The following is a 20,100-nucleotide window of genomic DNA, read 5'->3' as shown; positions in this document are numbered from 1 at the left end:
ATATATATACCCGTATTTTAAAGTAAAGACCACTCTTCAGTAATTACGACAGGCTCTTATTACCAGTTATCTTTACACACACACATACCGGTTTCTTAGAGTAAAGACTTGCTCTTCAGTAATTAAATCAGCCTCATATCAACTGTTATATTTACACATATATATTTTATTCTTTAAGTAAAGACCACTCTTCAGTAATTACGAAAGGGTCATATCAACTGTTTTTGGAGTAAAGGCCCGCTCTTCAGTAATTAAATCAGCCTTATCAAGTGTTATCTCTACACATATATTCCGGTTTCTTAAAGTAAAGATCACTCTTCAGTAACTAAGTCATGAAATCAAACAAAGATATTTCTAGCTTTGACTGCCTATCGGTAAACCAATGAACAAGAGCAATGCATCATTAATAAAGGTTTAGGTGGCAAATCCTTTGACTCACGTCTCACTCGAAAATTGTAAATAACTGTTACGTCTCCGTGTGTTAGTTAATTTTTCGTAACTTCGTTCCAACGAAACTTTAACGACACAAGTCTTTACTTAATAAAACTGGTTTATTCTTTCCGAATATAACTCTGCGATACACTTAATCTCAATACTCGCGCTAAAACAACACTATAACGAACGAACGTTAACTTCAACAATACCGTGTGACTGCAGTTCAATTACTCATTATCCACACACACACATTACCTCCCGCGTCACGTTTTCCCCTCTTATATATACCAGCCTACCCTACTAGTAATTACTAGAGCATTCCTGAAAGAACAAGATAGTTCTAGAAACTAGAGGGCACCACAGTGGTCATGTGACTCGCTGACGCAACATAACTAATAGATTCTGAATCTTAACGTCACGTACTTTTTAACTTGAAGTTTTCAGAGTCGCTATAACTGTGTAGAGTAATCAGTGACTATTGTGGTAGTGTGAACCCGACTATACCGTTAAATTAACGTAAAAGAAATCACCCGTTTGAAACAAAATACTAGCACAAAGACTACGAAATTAGTTTCGACGCTTTCATGTTTGTTCTTCAGTCCCAATTTCCTGGTCTTTATGCTCATACTTTGTTCCCAAAAAGTAGTTTATTTGTTACTTTAATTTAGCTAATACAAACAGTATTGTCTATTTTACACTATAAAATCAAACTTCCTAGAATTATGGAAATTTATTTACTAATTATCCTAAAATTAACCTAATCCATTACTTTTATGGCTTGAAATAAGTTTCGATTGATATACGTTAGCTTTCTACATAGTGAAATAGATCAGTCTTCCCCTTACGCCTATTTTTACATACAATGTCTTCACCACTTTAACAGCTAGAATTTAATTAACACGTAAAAAAGGCATTTGCCACATGATCATGTTATATGATAATACGAACATCATTTTTCTTGATATTGTTTGATTTACCTTTGAAAAAAGGGATTAATTACTTATGTACTTACCACAAAAATAAATGTATATACACGTTTTTATATATATTAGTTTATATTATATATCATGTAACTACAGTTTTTATATCTTTAAGTGTTTATTAAACGTTTTGCCTGTTATGTAAATACATTTTTTCAAGTATAGTCTGTAAAAAAATAAATTGTATACTTGTATACAATATTGGAAATAGATATGGAAACGGTGAATAACATGAGTATAAAACCAAACATTATAGGATTACTCCCTTGTATGTAAATGAATTGCACCAGAGTACCGTGACATTTTGATAGTTTACACTGTGAATGTATGTCATCCAACGAACCAGTCAGTGTCACACCAGCGTAAATCCTATAGAAGCACAGGTAGTGATACTATTCCCAACAGTAGTGTGATGAATGTACTCGTGGCTCTGAAGACAGAAACGCCACATGACAAATGAGTAAAAAACAAAGTTATGGATGATGACGGCTGCTCCATACGACAGATTGAGGTGAAATGTTATGTGTCAGAATGAGATACGTGGAAACTCTGTAGAGATTACACGAAACTAGTACTGTTGATGATATACCGGTAAACGTCGAAGTAGAAAGCCTAAACTGGTCTAAAGTGATGTTAAGTAACTTAGGGTATTATTAGAAACTGATACACGAAGAACCAGTAGATATATTTCCAAGTACCTAGTTGTGAATATTACCTATAGAACAATGAGATACACGTTAGCACAAACTGGCCTCAATGGATGTGTAGCTGCTGAAAAATATTTGCATAGGAGAGATAGCCAAACCACAAGGCTGAAATGGACAACAGACTTCAAACAATGGAAAGAAAAATAGATAGAGTTGTTTGGCGACAGTCAACAATAGTTTGTTCGATGAGAGAGAGGATAACTGTGTCCCAATCAACATACAACGCCTATAATCAAGCATATTTTTGATTCAACACAAGTATGCACTAAATTTCAGCCAATTATATTAGATATGTACACAGAATTGATGGCACCTTGACTGGTGAGAGGTACAAAGAGATTGTTATCCGTCGTGTCATTCCTTCAAGAACAAGAACTATTAGGCAGAAATTCCCAAACAAGCAGCAAATATAATGAAACAACACCTCGTTATGAAAAAGAGGCCAATGGAACACTCACAAACAGGACCTGGCCTGCACAAAGTCCCTATGTGAGTATTATTAAGGTTCTATGATATTATTTGGAAACTAAGAAGGCCAAGCGGCCATCAAACAGTAATACAGAACATTTGAAACCATATTTCATTTAAAAACTCATACATTGTTAAACACATGGTTGCATAAAAACAAACGCGTTTCTCTGTGTAAAATTTATACAAAATATTAATATTTTGTACCACTTATTATCTTTTTCGTATTTTCTTACATAATGTATTGTACTAGAGATAAGTTGAAAGAATTCATTATTTGTGACTCCTCTATCTATATCACCTGCGCGTTTCTATAATTATGTCCAATACCGTATATTGATACTGTCGAATAACAGTTATTTTAATCTCATTTTACACTAAAATTAGCCAAAATGTTTTTATTAGATATTAGTTTAACGGAATTTTTAAATAACTGTTATTCTACAATTCATAAATGAACAGGTTTTTCATAAGAAATTTATCAGCTTTTTAGGGTTTAGATATTAATATTTTTTCGATGAAATTTTCATATTTTAATTGCAATACTAAATTTCAATGGAGTGACATTTTATTCAGTAATGCGAATTATGTTTTTATGTACATATAGTCTGAAAAATTATTCTTTATATACATAGGCTTACAATTCACTAGCCCCCCCAGTGGCACAGCGGTTTGTCTGCGGACTTACAATGCTAGAATCCGGTTTTCGATACCTGTGGTGGGCAGAGTACAGATAGCCCATTATGTAGCTTTGTGTTTAATTACAAACAAACATACAATTCACTATATCATTCACTGATGCTGCCTTTCCCTTGAATGAAAGACACGAGCAGCAAAAGTTTCTGTTATTGTTCTATTAACTAATTGATTCTAATTTTATACTGAACAAACAAGAACTTATATCACAATACATTTCTTTTCCTTCCTTCATTTTATTAGTTCGCTTGTTTCAACTAGATTTTGTAGACATAATATGGATGTTTCAAAAAGCATGTTTCGTTTTCTCACTCATGCTAAAATTTTATTATTTACAGTTTGTGAAACAAGTGTAAGTTTCTATTTAGTACTACAACAACAACAACAACACAAAAGCTTAAAATTACTGGAAATTTTGCAGTTTAAAGTGAGCCTAAATATTTTGATTATCTAGCTATTCTTCCATTAGAAATCCTTTTAACCACCAATGAAGACATTATAATAATCCCTCAGTATAACGTAATTTTTTTTTATTGTTACTGATTGAATACTAATTTCGTAATGAAATATTATGAAATTAAAGTTCACAGACTTTAAAGGTCAAAATCAATCTAGTAACGCTGGGATAGTAACTTACTTCTGGAGAACATGCTTCATAAAAATCAATACCGTAAGGATTTGTGAAGGCAAGAGATTTAGGCAAGATCTTATGTTCCAGAAGGAGATGCATGGTCGATAAGACACCGTTAACTTGACGGTAAGGGTAACTGTAGTAAAACCAAGACAGAAATAATTAACTTACAGAGAACATTAAGTTAATGGTAACGGTCATTGTAGTAAAACCAAGAAGTAAATAAATAAATAACTGCCCCCCCCCCCAGGGGCCCAGCGGTATGTCTGCGGACTTACAACCCTAGAAACCGGATTTCGATACCCGTGGTGGGCAGAGAACAGATAGCCCATTGTGTAGCTTTGTGCTTAATTAAAAACAAACAAAGAAATAAATAACTTTTGGTGAACATGGTTCACAGGTTAAATTCACCTAATGATCGTCGTAGTAAAACCAAGACCGAAATAATTCATTCCTGGCAAACATACTTTATTAACGTTCGTAGTTCTCAAGATACAGCTTACACCAAGTAATAAAAATTTAAGCACCTTAGAATTATGTATTCAAACTGATAATTGTTTGTTTGTTATGAATTTCGCGCAAAGCTACACGAAGGCTATCTGTGTTAGCCGTCCCTAATTTAGCAGTGTAATACTAGAGGGAAGGTAAGTAGCCATCACCCCCACCTCTGAGACTACTCTTTTACCAATAGTGGGATTGACCGTCACATCATAACGCCCCCACGGCTGAAAAGGTGAGCATGTTTGGTGTGACGGAGATTCGAACTCGAGACCCGCAGATTGCGAGTCGAGCGCCCTAACCACCTGGCCATGCCCGGCCAAACTGATAATAAAAATTTACACGTAATGAAGCTGTGTATAGGTTATTAACATTATAAACAAAACAATAACACTAATATATATATATATATACACACACATAAATATATATATTATTTTCTTAACTATTCTTAAAGTCGTTTTATATTGTTTCTTTACATATATATATATATGTACACACACAAACATACACACACACACATATATATATACTAATCGACAGAGTTTATTTTTTCTTTATGTCATACAGATTGTAAGTTTTCTTTTCGTAGCTCTACTATATTTTTTAACGCCCATAAATTTTTGGTAATAAATCATATGTAAATTGTTAGTAGCATCTGCTGGCAAAAACTGTTTTAATTTTTTACAGTTATTTATCAAATCTTGTAAATGCTACCCACTCTATTTAAGCAAGTTCACCTTAATATACGTTTTAATAACTGCTGCACTCGCTGTTACCATGAAAGTGACTGATTCGTTGGATTTCTCATGTTGCATAATTTTACATCCTTACATCAGTTTAAACATTACATAATCAACGACGACAATTAATAACGCTTCTGCTATTGTCTGTTTATTTAGCATAAAACTCCGATCACTACTTAAAAAAAGTTACAATCTTTGAAGCAAGGTTCATCTGTAAACGCGCAGCAGAATTATATATCACCATGATAAGTCCATATATAAAAACAAACACTACCGATAGACCTTGAGTAATTATATCGGTAGCAATTAAATTTCCATTTTCTTTTCACTTTATTTCTCAGAGTTGGTTTTGATTTTCAAATAAATTACGTACGTGTATAATGGGATATCCGGTTTCAAGTGTTGTAGAGGAACAATTAATTTTCTCAGTTTCAGAAGTTTGTTAAATCTCTCCAAATTGAACACAACGTTAAAAGAAACTGAGTCGGAATACAATTTTTATACATAAATATGATAAGACACTTACTAAAAGGTGATTTTGAATCTAAAAAAAGTAAATAAAATGAAATATTGTAAAGTAACATATTTATAAAATTAAGTCGTGTAAGGGTAACGCTTGTAAAGTGTGTTTGTTTGAAATTAAGCAAAAAGCAACACAGTGGGCTATTTGGGCTCTGCCCACCACAAGTATCGAAACCCGGATTCTAGCGTTATAAGTCCGCAGACATTCCACTGTGCCACTGGGGGGCGCTTGTAAAGTACAGGCAGGAGCTATATTGTTCATGCTTACATTTAGAAGGCTACATGTTATAGTCGGCATTCACATTTTTGGTTATATAGTTCTGTTATTGAAGCAAGAATAAATTCTTTGTTCACCGCAAGTAACAACAATTTTCAAAACCATTATAACAGCGATTAGAAATCATGCTGCACATCAAGTAATGTAATTCTAAAGCATACAGTGGAAGTTTTGAAAGTTGAGGACAAACAGTTTTTACGCGTTCGCTCCCGTTATTATAGAAATGATTTTTAACAAAAGTTGTCTCTTTTAGTGTTTTTATATTTGCCTCCATTTTGAATTCATACAGATCCAGCATAAATAACTGCAATTCTACACTTTTTTTATTTTGTCTTTTGTGTACTTTCTTTGATTCTTTAGAACTGCATTGCATTGGATAAAAATACAAGTAACAACATTTTAAAAACCTTCATTTTATTCGTTTGTCCTCTTTTTTCCCACATGGATGAATAAATGGCGCTACTTTAATATATCCAGCATGGAACAAAAATATTTCCTTAGGCTCTCAAGTGAGAGATTGTGTTAGAATGAAAGGAAAATAGCACATTGAGATCTGCGTTCTATCAGACGTTTTCCTTCTGGATAACTTTTCGACACAGAAGAGGAGTAAAATCCAATCATTTCGATGATGATATTCGCATGTAAACGTTTTGTTACGTTTAAGATTTGGTTTAGTTAAACTATACTGAATTCCAAGATATGAATATAATACTTAAGTTTTTAATATGCTAAATATTATAAGAAAAATATATAGTTTTTAACGCAGTCACTTGCGGTTGAGAAAACTTGCTTCAGCCCAACAGCTGACTCCACCGCTATGCACGTTTTGTTGAGCTCACCGGAATCCAAGTAACATGACAGGGATTTAGATTAGTACAAATCTACAAACGGCATTAAATATGTCGGTCGCCGAGAAGTAAACATCTGGGGTGCTCGAAGATAAATAAATCTTCCTTCGGCCCGCTACAGGTAATTATTGTTTATCTACTGGAGGGGTAATTTTGGACACCATAAGTAGAAGATCTTAAAGCGCGCGGTTGGTGAGATGAGCGTGGCATAGCGTGGGGTGAAGGAGGCAATTTCCGGTTAAGGTTGATGAGTAGACGAGAAGAAATAGTTCGACAACGACAAAATATTCGCAAACAGGCCTTTTCAGGGCCTGGCTGGGGTCTATAGATCCAATTTCTGGAATTTTCGTTTCTCCCCACAAGAGAACCCCGAAAAAAACAGATCACAGGAAATGGCTACAGTGACATTGGTCGACTGTACTCTTCTAGAAAAATCAAGGTTTTACCAAAGATCGTGAGGAACCGTATGCTTAGTACAATGTCGTTAGTTATGTCCAATTTCATGAAGATTGTGATATGATACGGGGAGAATCTATATATGCACCTTCAGGCATTGAAACAGTCTACATATATAGGGCATACTTCTGATCAATTGGCAGAAGATGATATAGGAAATTCTGCCATATCTTTCAGTCAGTGCAAATTGAATTACCTGGTGTCGTATGGTAGATGTTAATGTACACGTCCTTGAGAGGGGGCCTATGTTGGGTTCTATGGGAGTTAAGATATAACTACTTGCTATCCACTCTATAACCGTTATGCTGTTCATTACATCATTGGCATTGTAACATCGTACGTCATCCTGCATCATGTAAAAGTCTGACGTGATTGTGCCCGCAAAACGTAGTGCTGGGTTCAATACCACAACAATATATCTTCGACAAGTAAAACTGTATACTTCGGAAGTAAAATATGCTCTTTTTTACTTTTTACTGAGTATTTCTTTTTGGTAAATGTAATTTTTTCAGAGAAGTTGAATCAGCCAGATCTTAACAATGATTATTTTGAACTTGAAATTACTCATATTTAACGGCTTGTAACGAGCAATACATCGTAAATTAAACTGCTCCATTAATACATTAACTGTATTCAGTAAATACATGGCGTTCCTAGACAAATGCCCATAGGTTTTCATTCTCACAAGAACTAATAGTTTGACTCTACGGCATAAAATAGTGTTTCGGACCCAAGAATTTGGAGAACTATAGATGAGCATGAAAACTGTGTTTCACGATAATCACAGTTGATATAACTGCAGAGTGCATATAACTTTCTATAAAATATAATTAGAACAATTATTCTGCAGCTGTAAAGCTATCTGAGAAAGATGATGGTACACAGCCTTATTGATCGAAGTAAAAAGGACAATAGAGTAAGACAAGTAAAGATATTTCAGTACTGAAGGACATCTGAAAGAAAGATCGTGCATATTTTTTCTAGTGAAGAGTATTTGCACAAAATCCGGGCTAAACAAGAAGCAATATTCTTAATACTACAAAATCATTAGAGAAAAATGACCTAAATAAGAGAACAGGAAATAAAACTAAAGATATAGTAACTTGGATGGGAAAAAGTGAGTCCAATCAAAATCAAGACTCTAAACTAGGTATCCATGAACAAAATTCATACAGTAATCTCATTGGTCTATATCAAACAAAGAAAATTTGTATTCTTCTGATTCAGGAGGTCTGGGGAAATTACATATCATAAGGTAAATTTTGAAAGTCTTAAGCAAACTTGAAAACAAATTGTGTTAGGATATAATTTTTCTTGAGACTCTAAATAGATATAAAATATGAAGAAAATACAAAAGAATAGGACTATTAATCTTAGTCATATTTACAGGCATGCAACAACTTAAAGAGTTTGATCTCAGGAGAGGTTTCTAAATTTTTTCTTTATAATTAAGTTGATACTACTGAACTTAAAAGGTTTATTTATTTTTATCCTTACTAATGATTCAGGTTTCCATTCTCTCTCCATCGTGGGAATAAGCAGCATTTCCATTTCTTAAAGAGTAGTCATTTTTCTCGTTTTCTGAAAATAATGTTTCGAAAAGATTATGTTACAGCGCTTACTTTTTTACTTTTTAAAACTAATTAAATACGCTAACATTTCTCAACATTACAAAGTTTCTTACACTTATTGTTGCACATGAAGTTTCTCGACGTATTTCAAGCAGAACTTGCACTATATTCTGTATCAAATACAATATTTCACTGTATACTTTATATGGAACTATCGATTCATAAGCTGTTCATTGGTTTTTAGAGTACGATTTCATTGGTTGTACTTTTGCTATTAAGTGTGTTGAAATTACTATCAACTCTCATATAATACGACACGTATACGTTAGCTTATGTGGAATTAGTGTCATAACAATCTCACACTTTGCTAACTTACTGTTACGTATATATTTTACTGCATTATCTAGACAGTGCCTGTTACGACTACTGTTGGTTTCAAATATTTTTGTAAATCAAAATCACTTTTTGTTTTCCTTCTCCTACTTAACTTTTTTATACGGTATTCATATCAACAATTTATTTAATAATAATTTATTATCAGAGCAAGCTACCTAAAAATACATACCTAGTAATGAGCATAGCTAATTAAATGTAATGCTCAAACTAAACTACTTATAATGATTATAACGCACTGTTTCATCAGTCTGGCACCTTCCTTTTAACGATATTTTCGCCCGTAAACCCAATAATATCTCACGAGGTTCGGCCAGCTCAGGAGGCTTAAGTTAGCCTTAAATCCAAAAACTAAGCTGACAGTGCCGAATAATCGTTATAATAAAATAATAAACATAAAATTAAGTTAGAAATAAGGAAAAATGAAAGTATGTATATTAAATATTCAAACCTACACTGTGTTCGCATTGTGGTAAAAGTTACACTTGTTTAGGCCAATTTCCAAGTAAGAAGTACCACATCATGGTAAAGCTTAGGAGATTTAGGTTAGTCTTAAATCCATAAACTAAGCTAACAATGTGAAATAATCTTTATGGTAAAAAATATAAAATTCAAATTAGTACTATGTAGAATAACCATTATAGTAAACCAGTGAACATTAAAAACACTAAGTATATATATTATACTCATTACCGAATTTAGTTTTAGCGTGGCCAGCTTGTTTTGATCAGAAATTATATTAATGTTTTAACATAACAACAACCAAATGTGTGGCCTGGCATAGCCAAGTGGTTAGGGCGCTCAACTCGCAATCTGCTGGTCGCGGGTTCGAATTATAATGTTATAATGTGACGATCAATCCCATTATTCATTGGTAAAAGAGTAGCCCAAGAGTTGTCGGTGTGTGGTGATAACTAGCTGCTTTCTCTCTAGTCTTTCACTTCTCAATTAGGGACGGTTAGCGCAGATAACCCTCGTGTAGGTTTACGCGAAATTCAAACCAAGTACATATTTTAACCAAAACTCTGTGTCCGCACTATGGTAAAATTATGGCGAAATAATCTTTATAATAATGATTACAATTAGTTATAATAAATATAATAACCAATAGTATTAATGAGAGTAACCTTAAAAAAAGGATGGGGTATAACTAACTTAGTATTTGAACTATACCAAATGTTATTGAGAATATGATAAAAGCATCGTTGATAACAAGTATAACCTCCAGCTGACGATTGAAGTCCTATTATATTTATTATGACAACAATTCATCTTCATTTGGACTTTAATTATTAATATTTCAAACTATGCTGAACTGACTATACATTAACAAATTTGTTTATAGTGTTAAACTACTTCATGTTTTAAGTGAATTAAGCTATAATCATAACTGTGATTTCTTGTGGCTTTTTTTATGACCACGATACATATCTATGGAGGTAGTCCAAAAGAAGATATCAAAAACAAATTACTGAATATCACATATATTACCATGATTTTCCGTTTATCAAAACAATATCTGACATATAAAAATGTCTATCTAATTAAACATTATAGGGTAGATATAATTATAAGGTTATAACCATTACATTATTATAGCATAAAAATTTAAAATACAACAATTAATGACTTATTTAAAAAACCACACGTACATACATAAATAACAGAAAATAGGAATATTGAGACACTAGATTTTTCCCCCTTAACTAAACTCGTCCTTTAAATAAGTCCCAGGACTATGTGTTTATTCGTATTGGGCTGGATGACAGGAAGCAGTTATTTACGACAGGTTTGGATAGGACGAGAACTTTACTGGGTATAATTCTTTCCAATGTGGCGAATGTTACAAGTCAGTGATTCACAACAGATCCGAGCAACCAGGATAAAGTCCAATAAGATGCCATAAAGTGAAAAAAATTAATGATTATTGTTAATAAAAACTGAGATGTTCTTGGAAATGTGAAACGACTCCGTAAAGATGTTATGAAAACTTCCGCTGTTTCTTTCAAATCAGCAGTGGACTAATATTAGTCTGTTTGATACTATGAGAGAAAGAATCCTTACACGTGTTGTGAGTAAATATTGAATTACTTTTGAATTTCAGTATTTCGGCTTCGTTGGTTCAAGATATTTACATAATCATCCAGTGAAAAAGAAATTCAATGTTTTTATGAAGTCCGTAAAAATCAGTAAACCAGTTGATAACCCAGCTTATCAGTGGATTGCCTCAAGAATTTGAAAAGTTTTAGTGTTATCTTCATAGTAATATCTTTTCATTTTTAAAGGTATGTTAAAGAACTATCTGAATAAGTTCCACATTTTTTAGCTCTAAAATTTGGAAACTGGCATGGCTAGATGGTTAGGGCGCTCGACTCGCAATTTGTGGGTCACGGGTTGAATCCCCGTTCCACCAAACATGCTCGCCCTTTCAGCCGTGGAGGCATTATAATGTGACAGACAATCCTATTATTCGTTAGAAAAGAGTAACCCAAGAGTTGGCGGTGGGTGGTGAGAGAGAGAACTCAAACGAGTTTTGCAGCCGTTATACAAACCGGTGACAAAAGACATAAGAATAACTTTCATAAATGATAAATTTAATGGTACTTGTAGTACATTGTAGTACAAACAAAAATATAGTTTACATCTGTCAGGACTGTTGTGGAAAAATTTAATAGTGAATAGTAAAACTACTTTTCAGAATTAACACACTTGCTTCTAGCTGCAGAATGAGAGATTCTAGTAGTAAGAGTAGTGCTTAATTGTAAAAAAAAAAAAAAGAATGTTCTCAATCCCTATTAATGATTGTTGGACAGGATTTTGAATTTTAGAAGTTAACAATTCGCATATTGTTGAGGCTGCTACTTAGGATGAGGCTGGAGGAAAGCAATGTACATAACCTTGTCAATCGAATATCAGTTCGCGATGTAACCGAGGAATCATAAAATTAATCATACACTTTCTGCTATTATATTAAATTTAAATGCCCTAGTACCTGCTGTATAGAAGTGAGAAAAATTAAACGTAAACATACCTTTGACAGGGTATCAAATGAAGCATTGAGAACTTGTCAATACCTCAAATAGAGAAGAAGTTATTCATTCAGTTTATAATATACATATGTATATATTTTTTCTTAAGAAAATATACGGTGCATAAAGAACATCACTTTTATTATGCACGTTTCAAGCCATGAACATCTGCTTAATTAAGTCGATCATCCCTAATACGTTAACTTATGACACAGGTGTGGATTCTTTTATTTTGGTTCCTCATAAAATTTGTATCATATGAGTGCTCGACTTATAATTTTTTAACGAAGGGAACTTTACAACTATAAATAGATAAGTGCAGACTATACTGATACAGTCTTATAAATAAATATAGAATGAATTTAATTACACCGTTGATTAGTCACTAATTATATCAAAGTTAAAATTTTACTATAGTTTTCAGTAAAACAAACTAAAAACCAATGTATGATGGAGATAATATTTGGCACAAGGAGAATCAGTATGACTGTAGCTCTGCACGCGTGCCTCCGTTTTAGCTGAAACAGTTAATAAACTCCCACTCTCGTAACGTTTTCGCCCCTCAGTGGTACAGCGGTACGTCTGTGGACTTACAACGCTAGAATCCGGGTTTCGATACCCGTGGTGAGCAGTGCACAGATAGTCCGTTGTGTAGCTTTGTGGTAAATTACAAACAAACAAACGAAACGTTCTCCTATGCGCATGATTTTCTTAATGGGGAGGGGGGCGAAATATATTTCTTTTAAGCAAAGGGGATGGCATTTCTTTTTGCTCCTTCTCAATTTTAACACTGAATCCAACATATAACAGAGAACAATAGTCTAGTTTAATTGCACCAGTACTATTCCGTGTGGCTTAAATGCAGCTTTAACACGTTGTTATGTAATTTCTGAGGAAGTTAAGAAGTTAGATAAATTAGTTATTCTAATGTAACTAAACATAAACGCGCATTTAATCTAATGCTACAATTTTCGAAATGTATTTTTTTCGACTTAGAATGATATACAGATTTTGTGATCAAAATTTAAATGAAAAGTTGGTTTAAAGTTTTATAAAACAAAATATTGACGGTAAGAATTTTAAGTTTTTCATGGACTGGAGTGTATGTATGAACGATATCTCGTTCATTAAGCGGAATGTTACAATAGAAATTATCATTTTTCTTCATTTTGTTATTCAATTAAATTGACTTTATGTATGCCAATAAAATTTACAGAAACAGCTTTTAGAGCAAAAACAGAAACAGAAGAGGCAATCTCTCGGAATGGTCCAAGCTTCAGATATTCGACCAACATCCAGTAACAGCCAAAGAGGATTGATTCGAGAAGTCAAGCCCTTGATGGCTGACTACAGTATTCAGAGGAATAGCAATGATAGCATTGCTCTGTGTAAGTGACAAATGTTTATGTTTAAAACTGTTTCATCAGTCGATATCTTGTAGTGAATGATTTTACTAGATAAAAAAAGGTTGACTCTGATATTGGTTTATCTGGGTCGAACGTGTTCGAAAATACATTTGCATCAAAGTAAAAAACAAATCCGATTTATCTTATGTAACAATTCGCAAATAGAATCGTATCCACTTTCTATGTTTGAATTGAGAACATATGATGTCAGAAGAGCTAATATTAAATTATTCGAACCAATCATGCGAATTTGTACGAGTTACAACGGGTCTGCCCAGTGCATCATGAATGAATTATGTTTGGCATTATTTGGACCCTATTTTCTCTGTCAGTGGATTATAATTGGTCTTTACTAGGCTACATACATATTCAGAATGAATCTCATATACATAAAACTGGTAACTCAGGTTATACATGTAATAAAACGTAACTTTAACAGGGAATTGAAAAAGGCATATATGTACCTAATTTTACCGGGACCCAAACATCTACCCTTTACCTAAAACAAGGTATACAATTAAATATAACTGTAAAATCGGTTACTACTTTCATGTGACGTTCGAAGTATTCTATATTTCTAGAATTATAATTGGACACCCCGCCCCCCTCTCTCAACGTGGTTCAATGGTATACTTGAGGGCTTATAACGCTAAAAATCGGGATATGATCCCTGTAGGAGGTACAACGCAGGTAGTCCTTTATGCTTAATAACAACACAAACAAATGCAACTGGACATCCAAATTAGGCCAAGGAGGCAAAGTTGCCCGGTCTCTCCTGAATACGCGGCCCTGGGATAATTTACCCGGCTGTCACCCATGGTACTTTTTGAAGGAGTTTGCAACGGATCTTTCCATTGTATCTTGAATGAATTGTGTTTGGCATTATTCTAACCCTATTTTATCGGCCATTTGATTATAATGGATCTTTATCAGACTACATAAATTTAGAATGATTCATTAACTTTAAAGATTCATGCAGATTAAGAAAATCCCGTTCGGTACGTTAACCAGCCTAATCAAACCATGCAGATTATGGCAGATTTCTCCCTTACTCCATAGCTCCACTGAAAATAATTATTGTTGGAATGAACCCAATATGTTAGCTGATTCATACTAGTTATAATGGTCCATTTCAAAACTCTATGAACTCAATCGGGTATTAATTCTCTTAACCTATTTCATTGGTCCATGCAAGTTAAGTTATGATGGCCTTATCCGTAATTCCAAGAACCTATTTGGAGGTTAATAGCCATAAGTTGTTTTAATTATCTATACAGGCTATGACGGGCCTCTTCAGTACACAATGAACTCGGATAACCCTGATGGTACAGCAACATCAGAAATTGTGAGGTCATTTTCAGAGCTAGGAGGTGATGGAAATGTTAACATCCTAAAATTAGTGCAAACTACCGACAGTTCTCATGCAAATGCTGAAGTAAAAATGACTGAACACTCACGTTCACACGATGACGACCTAAGATCCGCGAAAGGGACAAGTCAGTTTCGTTGGAATCGTGGTGATCAAAGATCCATGAAAATGATCATTCCATCTCGTGCAAATGATGACGTCAAAACTATCGACCAACCAGGTAAGAAGAAACCATTTACAGATAATACACGATTGGCAACATAATTGTTAAAAACTTATGTTTAGATTTTACAAAACTACACTAAGACTTCACATTGACTTGTATAGTGTATTTAAACGCCTTAAACAACATAATTTGAGTGCTTAACTTCCTCGCCTTTATTCAATACGATCAAAATAATGTGTTATGATTCAGTAATTGTTTTTGGTGGCCCTAACCCATACATTGCTTTTAAAATGTATAAAATACTGTGTTCAAGTTGAAAAGTAAAGATAAAACCCTGCTATGCTACGTAATGTTTGTGATTCAAAAAATAACAGAGAAAAAAATTGTCGACATAATATTACACAGTTTTAAATAAAGGATAGGCCTAAACTGTTGTTAAAATCCATAACAGTATACTGCTCTTCTAATTATACAAGATTAACTAGTTTTTCATTATATTAAAAACACGCTTTTCCAGTCTATTTAAATACTTTTATTATTTACAAAATTCATTAGATTTTACACAATATTGTGGTAAAAAAAGATGTTCAAAAGTAGGAATTAAGGCTTTTAGATTTAGAAAACTTTAATGTATTTGTTTAGAAATATATTGTTACGACAGCGGAGGTCACGTGACGCTGAAACACGTGATAAGTGTCTAGAAGGTTCATGAAGAGGCGAGTGCATTCTAGACGCCCTCTATTCTTGTGCTGAAAATAAAGCGAGATAATTAATTGGTTAGCAGACAGAGAGATAGGGAGACAGATAATCGAGTCAAGTCGTAAGTAAAGTGCGTGAATTGTTGTGAATTATAGCGTGTGTTTAAGTTAAAGTGACTGTGGAAATTAAGTGTATTGCAAAGTTGTATTGAGAAAGAATAAACTAGTTTTATTTAAGAAAGGACTTGTATCGCCGAAGTTCTTCGGAAAGAATTTTTACGGAAAATTAACAATCGAACAGAGACGTAACAATATAAACTATGGCATATGCGTCTGTGTACCGTGTTAAAATTAAATTTGACTAAAAGATTATAACTTGCGGTATATGTTTGCGTACTTCAACAAGTTGACCAAACGCACTTCAGCTTCCGCATATGAATGTTTAAACAGTGTTTCAAAGTATTTTGGTATGTGTGTTTGTTTCAACTATATATAAACGTATTGTGACTGGTCTTATGCAAATTAATCCATGGGTATTTTTTTATTTGTCTTGTGTTACACTAGTGTGGCCGAGAGTTAAAATATAAGTATATATTTCTCTCATATTTTAACCAAATAACTGATGCCAAAAAGTCGGTACGAAGTTTCTATTGCGTTTCTCTTCGACAGACAATTATGTCCGAAAGTCTATAAACCCTCAGTCTGTCCTTTACAGTCGAACGTTTTACTGATGTAAACCATATAATTGAGATGGGTTAGAGCCTTAATGAAATATATAAACTGTTGCTTGAACTTTAATTAAGGTCGATTACATGGTTGATTGGAAACGAGATAATAAAACAAAGACTTACAAAGAAATAAAGCTTCCAAATAAAGCTCAAACCCAATGTTTAATCACCAGAAGCCTCATTAAATTACATTTAATACTCCTTGGGGATTAATTACAAGAAGACCAGGCTATGAGGTTCCCTTTAAACTTCAACATTATCGAACAAACATTATTCTCGGTTATGAGATCCATCCATTTGTGACAGGAGGTGGTGGTAGGGGAGGGCGCGTGAAATGTTCTCTTTTTTTAGCAGTATGCATGAATACTGCCATTTCATGGTTATATAAATTCTGCTCAAATTACATTTGCTGCCTCACCAGATAGAAAAGCGTCTGGATGATCAGTTCTATCTCTAAAATTTAGGATTTTTTAAAAGACATGTTAATCTATGCACAAGTCGCTTGTCTCTTAGAAATATATACGCATTTGATTAATAAAATCGTTATACAAAATACAAAACCATATAAAGAATTATCATAAACGTATTACGGTTAAACGCTCCTTCTAACAAATGGTCTTTCCTATACATTAAGTGCTTTAGTCTAACTTATTAGCATTTAGGCACAAACTATATTTTAATTTAAGAACATCTTACAGTTGATATTAACCTTACATGTATGGATTATTGGTATTTTGAAGCCAGCAATTACTAGGATTAAAATCTTAGAATCGTCAATTTTGACCACTTGGCAAATTAACCATCAATTTACCAATGTGTTTTTATCCCATTCACTACCGCTGGACGCCACATATTCTATCGTAATCTTTTTTATCTGTTACTACAGTCACTTTAAAAAAACTGATCAAATAAACTTAATTATGAACCATTCATTTTCTATGTAAAATATACAGGGAACACCGACGGCAATTAGTGGTATTAATTGGAAATGTGATGGTAGTTTAGTTTACATTTTTTGTATGATTCATTGTCAAGGACTTTGTAGTCAACAAAGTCATGAACCATTATGGTACACAAATGCTTAAGATTATTTTGCTTAAAAGGCTGACCTCACCGATAATTCTAGGGTTAAGAATTCATTTTATAAATAGTTTGAAAGATAATTTAGTGAGTCTGTAACTAAGGTAAATACTTCTGTAACAGTGGAAATGTTGTTTAACAGCAGCATTATCTAACCAAGCTGAAAAAAATTGTGTAAGATTGTTTAACAGAGCAGTAATAACTAACTTGAACTGGAAGAATTGTGTAGCATTATTTAACAGAGAAGTAATACCTAACTCGAACTGGAAGAATTGTGTACCATTGTTTAACAGAGCAGTAATATCTAACTCGAACTGGAAGAATTGTGTACCATTGTTTAACAGAGAAGTAATACCTAATTCGAACTGGAAGAAGTTTGTACCATTGTTTAACAGAACAGTAATATCTAACTCGAACTGGAAGAATTGTGTACTATTGTTTAACAGAGCTGTAATATCTAACTCGAACTGGAAGAATTGTGTACCATTGTTTAACAGAGAAGTAATACCTAACTCGAACTGGAAGACATTTGTACCATTGTTTAACAGAACAGTAATATCTAACTCGAACTGGAAGAATTGTGTACTATTGTTTAACAGAGCAGTAATACCTAACTCGAACTGGAAGAATTGTGTACCATTGTTTACCAGAGCAGTAATATCTAACACGAATTGAAAGAATTTTGTAGCGTATGATAGGAAATTATAAGAGCTACTGTTTCTCTCATAATTATTATACATATGTAAACTGTAAAAGAAACTAAACCACGAATATACAGTTCATTGTACGAGTATTATGTTTCTCTTTATTTCGTATGTACAATTTGACTTAATGGTGATTCAGCCACATTACATTGAAACTTGTATATACAATACTGGTAGCTCAGCTTACACGTCAAACAAAATGTGCCTTTAACGAAGTAATGAAAATGATAGACATGTACTTTGTTCCCCAAGCATCTTTTACCTTTTATTAAAATAATCTATAAAATAAATGTAACTGTGGAATCGTTACTAGATTTCTGTTAAGATCAAGATATCCTGTATTCTTAGACTTGTAAATGGACGTCCCCCCTCCCTCCCCCCACACACTGGTAGCTCAGTGGTAAGCGTGAGGGATTATAACGCTAAAAATCAGGGCTTGATCCATTCGACATGCACGGTATAGATAACCCATTATGTATCTTAAAGCTTAACAAAAACAAAATACAAGTGGACGCCCATTGTAATTGTGGTGATGTATGGTACTGCTAATGCCCGGCATGGCCAGGTGGTTAGGGCGCTCGACTCGTAATCTGAGGGGCGCGGGTTCGAATCCCCGTCACACCAAAACATGCCAACCTCTGGTCCCAAATCCAGGAGGAGGGTTGGGCGCGGGGCTAGCCTAGCAACTCCACCCCGTAAAAACCAACCTGCTACAAGTAACTGCAACAACAAACTTCCGTTGCGGCCCTATGCTCCACTGGGAGTTTACAGGAATAGAAAAAATGGTACTGCTATTCAATTCAACTGTTTATTTCTTCAGAATCAAAGTGCGGATTTTATATAATTCATCTATCCATCAAATTTCGTACTATATAGAAGATAAAAACGTTTAGGTTAGGGGATTAATTTTTATGCTTCTTGCAAAACTTATGTAAATATGTGTCGCACTCTTGAAAGTACACTGAATTGATATGTCACGTTCCAGTGGTATGCTGTTTGAATATTTAATATAATGAATAACGCATTGCATCAAAACACCGAGATAAATACAAAAACAACATATGTTTAAAATACAATACGCTAAAGATTAAAACGCGGTTAGGCTTGCTTCAAACAAAAGGTACTGTTTTTACTTGTTTGTTTGTTTTTGAATTTCGCGCAAAGCTACACGAGGGCTATTTGCGTTAGCCGTCCCTAATTTAGCAGTGTAAGACTAGAGGGAAGGCAGCTAATCATCACCACCCACCGCCAACTCTTGGGCTATTCTTTTACCAACGAAAAGTGGGATTGACTGTCACATTATAACGCCACCACGACTGAAAGGGCGAGCATGTTTGGTGTGAGGGGGATTCGAACCCGCGACCCTCAGATTGCGAGTCGAGTGCCATAACCACCCGGCCATGCCGGACATGCGTGTTTTTACTTGAAACAGAAATAAGGCATGTATTAGGTCGTCAAGAAATTAATGTCGCGTTTTGGAACACTTTCGTTAACCACCTCCCAAAAAACGTACATCACTTATAATAGTTAAACGAACCGCTTAGACGTCATGTTAGTGTAGACTATATAATGTGTAAAGTTTAGTACACTCTAATCCCTTATAGTGATGACACACGACGAGACGCACATTCGGCGTGTAATGCTGTTTGAATACAAAGAAGGAAAACAACGCCTCTGTAGCCACAAATAATA

The 20,100-nt window shown here is 33.9% G+C and overlaps 1 protein-coding gene across 4 annotated transcripts in view; it reads left to right on the top strand.

Annotated features, from left to right (window-relative positions):
* LOC106470648 (protein king tubby-like) overlaps window positions 1-20,100 on the top strand; it is a 62,687-nt gene that overhangs the window by 15,481 nt on the left and 27,106 nt on the right. For all 4 annotated transcript variants that reach the window (XR_002613087.1, XM_022399279.1, XM_013931214.2 and 1 more), the window contains exons 2-3: window positions 13,474-13,645; window positions 14,941-15,252. Coding sequence is in view for 3 of the 4 variants with exons in the window: in XM_022399279.1 (XP_022254987.1) it covers window positions 13,474-13,645; window positions 14,941-15,252 (484 nt within the window). In the remaining variant the exon portion in view is untranslated. The remainder of the gene's footprint in view (window positions 1-13,473; window positions 13,646-14,940; window positions 15,253-20,100) is intronic.

Source organism: Limulus polyphemus, unplaced genomic scaffold, assembly GCF_000517525.1.
Source record: "Limulus polyphemus unplaced genomic scaffold, Limulus_polyphemus-2.1.2 Scaffold4137, whole genome shotgun sequence".
Classification (NCBI taxonomy): domain Eukaryota; kingdom Metazoa; phylum Arthropoda; class Merostomata; order Xiphosura; family Limulidae; genus Limulus; species Limulus polyphemus.
The sequence above is the reverse complement of the archived record's forward strand: the minus strand, read 5'-3'. Positions and strand labels throughout refer to the sequence as shown.